Here is a 12,196-nt window from a genome sequence, read left to right as displayed (position 1 = left end):
CTGGTGTCAGTGGTAGGTGCTACAGGTCATCTCACAGGGTCTGCACACTCCCAGGGGTTTGAATTGCACAGGAGCAGGTGACTCCAGCTGGTTCCCAGGTGATGCAAGAGGTGCAAACCCAGGCAGATCCCTTGTCAGCCACTGAAAAGTGTGCGTGCGTGTGAAATTTCTAGGCTTAATCTGCATTACAGTGTGTGTGTGCATGCGTGTAAGCTTTCTGCAGAGCTCTAGAGCATGTGTGTCATGTGGGGTGAGGCCAGAAAAGCAGATGTCCTGACCATGCCCCTCCTACTCGGGGATTAGAGATGCTCAGGGGACAGCAGAGAGAAGCTGGGACACACTTCCCTGAGTCACTGCCAGAGACAGCAGCAGCTTCTGCAGGTTCAATAGGCCTCTGCTCTTTGCTCAAACAAAACCCTGCAGCTCCTTTTCCAGCAACCATCCCCTTCTTTTGTTAACCAGAGAGGAGGAGGATGGCCTATGCTGAGGAAGACAGGTAAGGTGCTGTGAAACAGGGGATGCACGGACGTCCAAGCTGGATGGGGCTGACAAAATTACATCGCTTTTCCTCACCTTGTTTCCTTTCTACTGAGCACTCAATAAATGTCAGACAAAGGCTGCTCAGAAGTAAACATCTTATTATTGGAGAGGAATCTGGCCATCTGCCTGGGCAGGTGCTGGTATTATGAAATATGGCAGCGAGTAGGTGACCTTGGGAGAGGTTATGGGCCAGAAGAGGCAAATATCTCCTGTGGAGAGGCACAGACTGTGAATGCGTATGGCCATGTGCCCCCAAACATAATGCTTTAGCTGTTTATTGGGATATGTCTGCTTTTTTTAACATAGATTTGCTTTCAGCCAACTTAGAAGCAAATAAGAGTGGGGTTTTTTTCATGCCATAAAAGATCTGTCACTGGTGACAGTCCTGTGTTTTGCAACAGATGTGTTTCTCCAGTGGATGACAGCAATCACAATAAAGGGGATTGTGTTTTCAGCTGATCCTGTGATTTAATCCAAAGCAATGCTACCGAGCACTATTATTAGGTGTGCATTGTTAGAGCAGCTAGAGGGGCCTTTGTGCTACACGTATTAATTCAAGCTGTCAAAAAGCTTGCACAGGCCTTGTGCTCATGCAGTTCCAGGCTGAACACTCTGCTTGGTGACCCACGGGTCAAACTCCCCCTTTGCTCCTGCTGAGCAGGTATCTCCCTTGCATTCAGAAATTATCAGTGCTTGCCAGTCCCTTTGATGTCATCCGGAAGGTTTCTGAAAGCAAAATGCTGCAAGCAGATTAATTTTGGCATCGCTGTGCTCTCAGCACTGGGGACAGTTCTGATGTGCCCAAAGCCTTTGGGATGTCAGGCCCCTGTGCACTTGCTGGAGCTCCTTTCAGGCAAGGAAACATATGCAGCACTGGAGATTTACTTCTTTGGTTAAGAAGTATTTTAATATCTTCTGTTTAAAAGGAAAAAATCCACTGTATCTTGGCATAGCTCAGTGAGTCCTGGTATCTTCAGCGACATTGAATGGGTTCCATCCCACATTCCTAAAATTTCTGATGATATCCATCCAATTTGGGAATAATATCCATTTTTAATGTTAGTTTGCAATGGTTTATGCACTTTAAAAAAATACTGAAACAAGCAGTATTATGGTCATGAGGAAGAGCAGATCCTGGTGACCTTGTTCCTTTCTCATGCCTGCCACAGGTATATCAAAACCTTAGGCATTACATATAAATTCTCTTGGTTCCCTTGAATTTCTAAACAAGGATTACAGTTATTCAACAGAGAAGTTGGGGGGAATTGTTCATTAATGTATGTAAAGCACTTTTAAAGCTTTTGTCTGGGAGCAAGTGATAACGTAGTCAAGTGTAGTCTTTATTAATGTCATTTTCACAGCTCCTGCTTATTTCAGGAGCTCATGATGCACTTAGAAAATTCAGTATATGATGGTAAATAAACTCACTCATTTCCAAACTTTTCCTTTGAAAAGTACTTCAGCTAAGTATGACTCTTCATTTTAATCTATGTGTATGGAAGTTATTTCTTCCCATTGGATTGCAGGCTTATGACATTTTGGGGTATTTTTGACATTATATTTTGTAACTAGGACCATAAGTTTGATGTATCTTATGCTGGATAGGACTCACAGTAGTAACTAGACTGTTAAAGAGTCTAAATTCTCACAGAAAACACCTGTGCAGTAACTGGCCCTGTCAGTATAAAGAAAGAAAAAGCATAGAACTGGGAACCTTTGTTTCAATATCTGGTACTTGGTTGGAGGAACCAGTTGTACAAGGACACTCAAATCCTCTTAGTGGCCTGAGACCTCCTGGAGTGAGGAGCACCACTCTGAAACCCTTTCTGTCTGTCCTCTAAGACTGCTGAGAGCTGCATCACAGCATTACTAGGATTTACACCTGTTGAAAAAAGAGACTTGCTAAAAAAGGACCAAAAGAAACATTCCTGGATAGATAGTGACTGCTTATCAACACCTCCAGTCAATTTTACGTCACCTGCAGCCTCACAGTATCTGATTTTCTCACCTCTCAATAATCAGATCAAATTTTCATACAGAGAACTGCTGCCCCTGCCTGTGGGTTCACTCCAGACCCAGTCCTCTTCCATGTACAATCATTAATTCTACTCATCAATGGTAATGATTGAGTTGCTTCCAAGAACTGCTATTAGTACTCCTGCTTTTGAGGATAGTTTCCAATCAACCTTGATATTGACTTTCAGAAAGTGTCTGCATTGTCCTATTGGAAACAGGATTACAGGATTATTTTGCTATTGATTGTGTTTCAAAACTGTGATTAAGGCATCTGAATACTGGGCTAAGAGGTTAAAAGTTAAACTCTTCTCCTTTCCCATGAGATAGATGTACAACAGGTACTGTAATGCCAACTTCTATCCCAGCTTCAGGCAATGGGGCTCCCTGCTGGATTAGACTTTTTTTAACCAATATATTTGCCGAGTCCCCTTCTTGAATCACTTTAAACTCTGGAGCCCAAATTCCTGGTTTTCCCTTGTTTTGATGGAGACTGATGTCATTGGGCCTCTTGGCTATGTCTGGGCTGCAGGTGTGATCCCATGCCCACTCTGTGGGAGAGAAGAGGCTGAGTAAGAGCTCCACGTTTATCCTTCTGTACTGGAGGCACGAGGTATCGAGAGGGTGGGTGTCTGACATGTGGTACCAGCCTAGATGGAAGCAGTGGGAGCTGATGGCACTCAACACTTACAGAGATTGGCTTCTCCACCTCTGTAAGTGATGCTTGACCCATGTCTCAGAAGTTTACCCGAATCTTTACCTACTGCAGATGACAGTGTCTGCTCCTTCATCAACACAGCATTCCAGCTGTGTTGTTCAGGTGTCTTCAGAACTCCAGGCATTTGTTTTCCCCATCACAGGCACACTCATATAGGTTGGAACTTCTCAGTCTAATTGTGCTTTTCCCTTTCTTCAGGAACTCAGGAGATACCAGAGCCCGTCAGAAGCAGGAGTGGTTATGTCTTGTGACATTTCTGTGATCTAGGTATCATTAGCCATTCTTCATCTATAGAATGCAACCAGCCAAGGGGATTCAAATGCTTTCCTTGTAGTCAGGGGTAAAATACATAAGCCTAAAAGTGATGCATCTTCAATAATAGCAGCGAACCTTCTATTATTATACTCTTGTTGAAATTTCTTTTTCTCCACACCTTTTCAGGACTTTTATCCTTTGAAGCTTGTTCTTTGAATGGGCTGATAAGTCTCACTGGCCTGTTCTCCTCCTGCAGAAATGGCTACGAGGCGTGCAGGGAAGCAGCAGAGTGGCTGCGTGCCCGAGCTGCGCGGCGGCCCAGGATCGCCATCGTCTGCGGCTCCGGGCTGGGAGCTCTGGCCGACGTGCTGGACAACAGCACAGCCTTCCTCTATGAGGACATCCCTCACTTCCCACGGAGCTCAGGTGGGCACAACTCAGGGCATCAGCACCCCTCCCACCAGCAGCCTGCAGCAGAGCCTCACACAGGGGTCACTCAGGTCTGCAAACCAGTCCCACACTGGGGTTGGTTGTGTTCGAGGGTCTCAGGACGAGGGAAGAGATGAGAATCTTGACTCCATGTTTCAGAAGGCTGATTTTTTATATTAAGATATTATATTATATTATATTAAAATGTTATGCTAAAACTATACTAAAAAGAATAGAAAGAAAGGATCCATCAGAAGGCTGGAAAGGAATAATGAGGAATGGAATGATAACAAAAGCTCGTGACTCTCAGAGAGTCCGACACAGCTTTGGATCTTTGGTTATTAAGTAGAAATAACTCACATGGACCAATCAAAGATGCACTTGTTGGTAAACAATGTCCAGACCACATTCCACAGCCATCAGACAGTTATTGTTTACATTTCTTTTTTGAGACTTCTTAGCGAGAATAGGAGAAAAATCCTAGCAAAGGATTTCCATAAAAATATCATAGTGACACTGTTGAAATGTGTGTTCACAGTAAAAAAACATAAATATTATAGCACAGATATAGCTATTTATTTATTTGTTTTCCAGCTCCTGCTTTTGCAGTGCTTGGCCCTGCGGTAAAGCAAAATCATCAACTGACAGATCCCTCTAAAGTCAAATTCCTTGAGACCTGTGACTAAAATTATTGACTTTGTTAATTGACTTTGTTAATTTCCAGTGTCGGGGCACGTTGGCAGGTTGGTGTTTGGGGAGCTGAATGGCCAGCCCTGCGTGTGCATGCAGGGGCGTTTCCACTCCTACGAAGGCCACTCTCTCAGCACGGTGAGTTCTCCTTAAGGAAAATATTCACCTTGGGGTTGTGTATTGTAAAAGCTGCAGAAGTGACTGCTTGCATTGCTATCTAGCTGCAGGATGTTAGCTCTTGCAATGAACTTGCAGTGCTCTTGAAATGAGTCTTTCTTAGATTTCAGATCTGACCCCAAAAAAATAAAATTGGGAGTTCAAACCAAGAGATAGTTGGCTTCTGCTGGGTGAAGGTGATGCTGCACAGCCACACGAATTGGCTGACCCTGCTACTCTCACAGGGGGAAATAGTTTATCATATAAGGCAGATTAATTTACATGCTTTAACTTAGTCAGTTTAATCATGATTTAAATCAGCAATGAGAAAACGTTGATAAGAATAATCTATTTTAATCTTCTATTGCATTTATATAGTTGACAGCTTTTTTTTTCCCTAGAAAAAATTCCCAGGCTACTGCAAGCTGCTATAACCTCCTAGCTAACATACTGGAATGTGTGGAGATTTATATTACCTACCATGCACATATGTATACTTTTCTGCTAGAAAACAACAATAATATTTATTTATTGGCTCTCTTTTTTTTTTCATTTGGATAGCTCTGTGATTTTCCTTTATTACATTGAGGTTGTTTGCATTTGGATATAAACTGTAATTTTTGGCACCACCCAACTTCTTATAGAAAACCAACTATTTCAAAATCACTCAATACAAAATTAGCTTTATCAAGACATGTTTGTCTATTAAAATTAACTTACTTCTTGAAGAAGTGGTGTTCATTACTAGGAAATGTTTTGCTCACAGTAGCATTTGATTGATAGCAGGTATCATCTAAATTCCTTCATGACTCCTCAAAATCAAACTTCTCTAAATGTTTTTTCTCCAGCTCCCAACTGTTCCTTAGCTTTGGATTACTCTCCAAGTCCATGTACATAAGTAGTTACTTCAATCAGCACAGTGGTTTGATCTCTGCAAGACCTTTGCAGTGAGCAAAAACTATCTGCATGTTCTTTCTGTACACCTTTATTTGACCTTCCTGCACCTGTAGGAAACGTGGTCTTGGATTTTAATGCAAGATTTTGTTCCATTGCAAGGTTATGTTTAATTTGTTTAAAAAGCATTAACTTTCTATTTAAATTAGAGGAATGTTTAAAATTGCAGAAGGTTGTTTCGTCTCCATATGTAGACTCTTTGCATCCACAAATTGTGATATTACAAACGAGGTAGCAGTGGCTGTCTGCTGACTGTGACACTCATTGCACGTGTGCTTTTGGTTCTTGCAGGTCACCTTTCCCATCAGGGTGTTCTTTCTCCTGGGGGTGGAGATCTTGATTGTCACAAATGCTGCTGGAGGACTGAATCCCCACTTCCAGGTGGGGGACATCATGTTCATCAGGGATCACATCAGCTTGTTTGGCTTGGGAGGGCAGAATCCCCTGCGTGGACCAAACGATGAGCGGTAAGAAGGCGTCGGCTCCGTTGTTACCAATTAATCCTTTCCTCCTTCAGCCATGGGCTGGACTGCCAGTTGTGCCTGCTGACAAATATTTACTGAAAGGCAGAGTTTGGCTCCAGGTAACCACAGGGAAAGAGTTGCAGCAGTAGCTGTATGTGCTGTGCCACCTGCCCTGCCCTCCCTTGGCTGTTGCTTACTTTTACAAGGAGCTTACACACAAAGCCCCAGAAGGTTTTGTTTTGTACAAGTAGGCTTCTGATCCTTCTCCTGACACGACCAGCTGTACCATCTGCTAAACACACTCACTGCTCCTCTTTTTATCAGCCCCTCTCTCTGTTGGTTCCTCTTAACTGAGCAATCAGTGAACTGTGCTGTCTCCAGCCTGGGTTTATCAACAGCCACTTCTGGTGCGATGGAATGGGTACAGCAGAGGCCAGGCTGAAAGTGCAGGGCAGAGCAAAGGTGAAGCCTCTAAAATCCTGATCACCACTGCTGTCTCCAGGTCTTCAGACTGGAGTGCCTTTGTATTCACTGAAGGCATTGCTCTGATGAGAGGTGGTTGTCTTGGCAGCTTCTTCAGAGACCTTGAGATCTACAAGAGCCACCTGCTGCTGGCTGAACTGGGAAGTCAGGTTTCTTGTACTGGCTGTGTAGCAGAATCTTTACCTTACTGAGGGTGCAGAGAGGAGCTTCTAACATATCCTCACACCTGAACTGCAGTTGCCAACAGATTTGGATTTGCTTTGAGCAAGATACTGGACTACATGACCTCAAGGTCCATTCCAAAATGAATTTATGATCCCAAAATCCTTCCAAGACACCATCAGACTGGTAAGGTGCAAGGCCCATCGTGAAAAATGGACGTTTGCAGGGCAGGCATCTGGATTGTCCTCAGATCTTTCCAGAGAGAAAGTTCTGCTGAGAGTAAGGTGGCCTGCCTGGCTTTCAGTTAGTTCCTTCCTGATGTAACAGCAGACCTGGCTCTTGCTTCTGAAAGAATCTGAGAGGTGCTGGCAGCTGCCTCAGGAGAAATAATCACTGTGCTGCGATTCCATGGCAAGAGGACAGTACCCATCTGAAGTGGAACATCTTTACATTTTTGTAGGTATTACCGTGGGTTGGAGGAAAGTGATCAAAAGCAGAGAAGCTACATGGAGTGTTTAAAGCTCTCTGGGCTTGCATAATTGCTCTGGAACAGGAGGAGAAACTCCAATCAAACAACGGCATCTGGACAGCGTTCAAAGGCAGCATAGCTGCCTCACTGCCTCCCCAAAGCAGCTTCTTGGTAAAGACTGCAGTGCTCTGGGAGGTGATTTCTGTACTGCTGACCAAGGCATCAAAATGGGCAAAAGGTCTTTATGAATCAGGTTTCAAAGTATTGCAGAGATTTAGCTGAGCAAACTGCTAAAATCCTGTCCAGCTGAGCTACCAGGAAGGATTTATCTAAGCACCACAGAGCAAAACTAGAGGCAATGAAGTGATGTGGAAATAATATTTTTTTAATAAATTAGAGATTGGGAGTCTGCATTGCTGGCCATCCTTCAGAAAAGGGAAGCAATTTTCATGGTAATGAATACTTATTACCTTAGACCAGAAGGGGAAGTTTTTTTTTTATTTATGTAATATTCAGTGTTTATAAAAACAAAATAAGCCACCTACTGCCCTAAGCATTCAGCTGGAAGAACATGTAAACAAGCAGAAGCTTTAATAGCATAAATGAGGGACCTGGTCCACTCCTACTGAGCTGCATTGGTGAACATGGCTGAGAGTTTATTTTCCAGGTTTCCTCAGTGGCAGCATAACAGTCTTTGCCATCTACTTCTGCTCTCCTTGAGTCAAGAGCAGGGTGCAGTCCATCAGGAGCAGGACTGAGCTGCTATTTTAAGACCAAAAGCAAGAGACCCAGTCTTGAAGCAGAAGATGAAAGGTACCTAAAATATGGCCCTGGAGCTCCAAGATGTAAAGTAGCTGGCTGCTGTGATGGGCCTTAAATGTAGGGACTGATGCTCCATCAGGCCAGGCTTAAACCCCCATCCAGGGACAGCCTGAGGGACTCTGTGCCTCAGAGCAGCAACTGTCTGGTGGGGAATGTTTAAAAGACATCATGAGCAGTTACTGAGGAGAGAGAACTGGCCATCAGTGCTCCCTAGAGACAGGAGCCCTTGAAAGACCATTCCAGAAGGGTTTTTGCAGAAGGGAAGTAGTGCCAGACCTTCCAACAGCCATAAGCTCTCTGTGCTGACAGTCTTGGATGACTAGATTTAGCAGGAATGTCACACCCAGGCAGGTGCCCCGTTCCTGGAAACATTCAGGATCAGGTGGGACAGGACTCTGAGCAACCTGATCTGGCTGAAGATGTCCCTGCTCACTGCATGGGTTTTGATGAGATGGCTTTTGAAGGTGCCTTCCAACCTAAACTATTCCATGATTGATGGCAGAATTACCTGATGGTAAGAGTGGAATGAGAGAGATTCCATCCATGGCAGGTCTGCCCTTACCACTTCCCTTTTCTGTAAAGAGTGACCATCCCTGGACTCTGACGGAGGGAGCAGTAGCACGATCACACAGCTGTGTCCTTTACTGCCTTTCAGGTTTGGAGTGAGGTTTCCCTGCATGTCAGATGCTTATGAACAAGACCTGCTCAGCCTGGCCATGGAGAGTGCCCAGGAGCTGGGGTTCCTGAGCTTCACCAGGGAAGGAGTGTACTGCCTGCAGGCTGGGCCCAGCTACGAGACCATCGCCGAGTGCCGCCTGCTGCAGGCGCTGGGAGCTGATGCTGTGGGTGAGCTGCCAGCCTGGGCTGGGCTGCCAGGGCTCTCTGAGCACGTGGATTGAACAGTTAATTCTGCTCAAGGTTGACTTGCTTCAGTCTTTGACTCTCTAAGTCTCCTGGGGCTGGAGAAATGAGCTCTGTGTATTTCTGCTTCATTCTGCAGTGGCTTAGTGCAGCTCCTGGGAGGATCTGCACAAAGTCCCTGTGCTTACAGCTGAGCAGGACAGGGATCCCAGCACAACTTTGTGTTTATTTCCCAAACACAAAGTCTCTCATGCTCAGATGGCACCACTTCAGGAGGACTGAGTGGGGCTCAATAAAAATGAAGTATTTTTCTAGTATTTTTCTTCTAATTCTGACATTGTAAAGATTTTCACTGTGCTTTTTCTCTACAAACCAGCCTTCCTTATGAGTCTTGTTTAGGGATGGTAATCATGGATACCTTCCCAACTGTGAAAAAGAAAAGTGCCATGATCCATATGATTCCTCCAGCTATGATTCCTTCCATGACCCCTGGTTCATGGAATTCTGTATATTAATACCTGCAGATTCATTGTGTGTGAGGAAAGGAGCTCAGTTCCCCTCAAAGCCATTTTTATTTGCAATAGCTTTTTTAGCCAAGGAAGAGCCCAATGACACAGCACATCAGTACTTCCTTAGCAAGTCTGCAAGCAGTCTGACACATCTTGAGGAGGGAGCTGTGGCACAAGGATCAAATGCAGGAGGTTTATTGTGCTGAGCAGAGTTGTAACTGTAGTCTGCAGCTATTTGAGCCTTGTACGTATCACAGCCTTTAACTATTACAGAGTTCAGACACAGAGCTGGGGGGAATGAGACAAGGGCATGTGCTTGGAGGTAGGATCATGCAGCCTTGGAGAGATCTCATTTTGGGGTAAATCCTGACTCATTCTGGTCCTTTCCTCTCCTCCTGTAGGCATGAGCACTGTCCCAGAGGTAATTGTAGCCAGGCATTGTGGCCTCCGAGTCCTTGGGATCTCCCTCATCACCAACAGAGCAGTGATGAGCTACAACAGCCAAGAGAAAGCCAACCACGAGGAAGTGCTGCGCATCTCGCTGGTCCGGGCTGCAGCCCTGCAGAAACTGGTCACACACCTCCTTGGGAAGCTGGGGGAAAGCACAAACTCTCTATGACCTCCAGACATTAATCCTTCATGTCATAACGTGTGTGAACACTACCAAGTGTTGGGGGAGAGCTGTTGTTGGGACTGTCCCTTTCTCTCCAGATTTTAAATAGACTATTTGATCTTTGTGCTTTGTCTGATCAGGTGCAGAGGTTCACTTTGAATTTTGCCAGGATGACCCCCTCATTCATAGCCAGTGACCAAAACAGCTTACTGGCACTTCAACACTCTGGCACATTCCCAAACCCCAGTGTCAGCAGAGCCCCAGAGACTGTGACCTCCAGCTGTCTCTCTTGGGACACCCTCCTGCCCCAAGTCTTTGCTCCCCAGGTCAAGAGTTGGTCATGGGGCTTGATCCTGCTTTGGTAGGACCTGGTCTGAAGCCAGAGAAAGATTGAATTTTGGATACATGAAATGAGCCAGGCTAAAGATGAGATCTGCCTGGAGCAAACAATGGTGCAGAGCAGGTGAATTGCAATTGATTTTACAGCTTGGAAAACCACTGCACTGCTGTGGGGTTGTGTGACTTCCCCTCCCAGAAGGTCTCCCAGAAAGCCCACTCTTTCCTCATCCTTGGCTCCTCATGACCAGCTGCAGAGCTCAGTAGCTGTTTGCTACAATGCAGCACAGCCCCAGCACTCCTCACATCTCTCTATTCTGTTTCATTCCCCAATTTAGCAGGACATGAAAATTCAGCTCAGTACAAGGCATGGCTTACCTGTGCACCATGTAAACATTGCCAAGCTGGAAATAGAATCCAGGTCTATGTCTCCCTGGTTTGGATCAGTTTCTGGATGCCTTGGAGACCAGTGGCTTCAGCACTGCAGACTGGTTTCCTGTTGGTGCCCAAAGACAGGGAGATCCATTTGATCCCATGTTTCACATGAGCTTTGCTGCTGTCCCTGCAGCAGATTTTGGAGCATCAATGGTTTGTGGATTTTAGCAATGTGAAATTACAAGGGAAATATTTTGAAACAGGTATGATATTTTTCTTGGTCCTCTTACATAAAGCAAATGAGCCAAACAGTGAGTAAAGGACAAACAGGAGAGGTTCTCCCTTACCAGTGTGCTGATGGTCTGTCAAGAAAGGGGGAACATTCACCAGAACGGTGCATTATTCATTGTTCCTCAAAGGTCAAGCTGAGCTGTGGATGCAGCTGGATGTGAAACAGTGACAGTAATTATTAGATAACCTTTTTCCCTTCATTTATCTTGTAGTTCTCTATAAAGCCCATCACTGTCATAGCTAAATGTTTTTAGTTGACTCAGTGGTCTGAACTGAAGACACGCAACCGGTCATGGAGAGCTCCCAACCTGCCTTCCTAAATTTAGCTGACCAGTTGTTTACCATTGACACTTGCCCTCTGTCACAGCCTTCAGCCTTCCATGACATTTCCTCCATTTTTTTCCAGATGGGTATTTGCTTGAAGCCTTTCATGCTGCAATTACTGGTGTCAGCTGCAGTATTCATGGTGCAGATGTTGCCACCAGGAGGAACAGTTGTGCTGTGAATGTTTTTTTTATTAAATGGTAGCACTTCAGGTGTAGGGGAGATCTTGGGGTGGTCCCCTTGTCTCCTCCTGGGCAATGTTACCTGTGGTCAGCCCTGAGAAATGCCTGCCCAGCCTGGTCTGGAGGATTTGTGGAAGGGAAGGATGCATTGCTTGTGCTTTCCTGGCAGGCTCACTTGTTCAGCAGCTCCTGGCACTTGGAGGAGCCCTCAGAGACAGCAGCTCTTCCCATTTTGTGGGTCTGACTGTCAGGACAATCTCTGGGACCAGCTCTGGTGGTGATCTGCAAAGGGAGAGAGGCTCCAGCTCCATCTTTCACAATGCTGTTCCCTTTCCAGATCAAGCAGGAGTGAAGTGCTTGTCAAGCAGGGAAATATGAAAAGTGGCAGATGTGCAGAGCAAGAAGGAGCCACTTCTACCTGCTCCCTTTTCAGACTTGTCCCAGTATGAGCTTGTTACAGGGCAGGGAGAGAGCAGATAATTTCCCCTGCCTAGAAAATGGTGCTTCACATTCATCTAATTAATACTTGGTAAATACAAAGTCTCTCAAG

The 12,196-nt window shown here is 45.2% G+C and overlaps 1 protein-coding gene across 1 annotated transcript; it reads left to right on the top strand.

Moving 5' to 3' along the window:
• Positions 1–473: 473 nt before the first annotated feature.
• Positions 474–10,532, top strand: LOC120508165 (purine nucleoside phosphorylase). Its single transcript, XM_039721543.1, has 6 exons — positions 474–496; positions 3,783–3,952; positions 4,680–4,783; positions 6,047–6,222; positions 8,811–9,001; positions 9,927–10,532. Exons 1-6 carry the CDS (start codon positions 474–476, stop codon positions 10,142–10,144), a joined length of 882 nt encoding a protein of 293 aa, XP_039577477.1. The 3' UTR covers positions 10,145–10,532.
• The last annotated feature ends 1,664 nt before the right edge of the window (positions 10,533–12,196 follow it).

This window comes from Passer montanus, unplaced genomic scaffold, assembly GCF_014805655.1.
Source record: "Passer montanus isolate IOZ18808 unplaced genomic scaffold, ASM1480565v1 scaffold45, whole genome shotgun sequence".
NCBI classification, from domain to species: Eukaryota; Metazoa; Chordata; class Aves; order Passeriformes; family Passeridae; genus Passer; species Passer montanus.
Note: the sequence above shows the minus strand (reverse complement) of the source record. Positions and strands in the feature narration are given on the sequence as shown.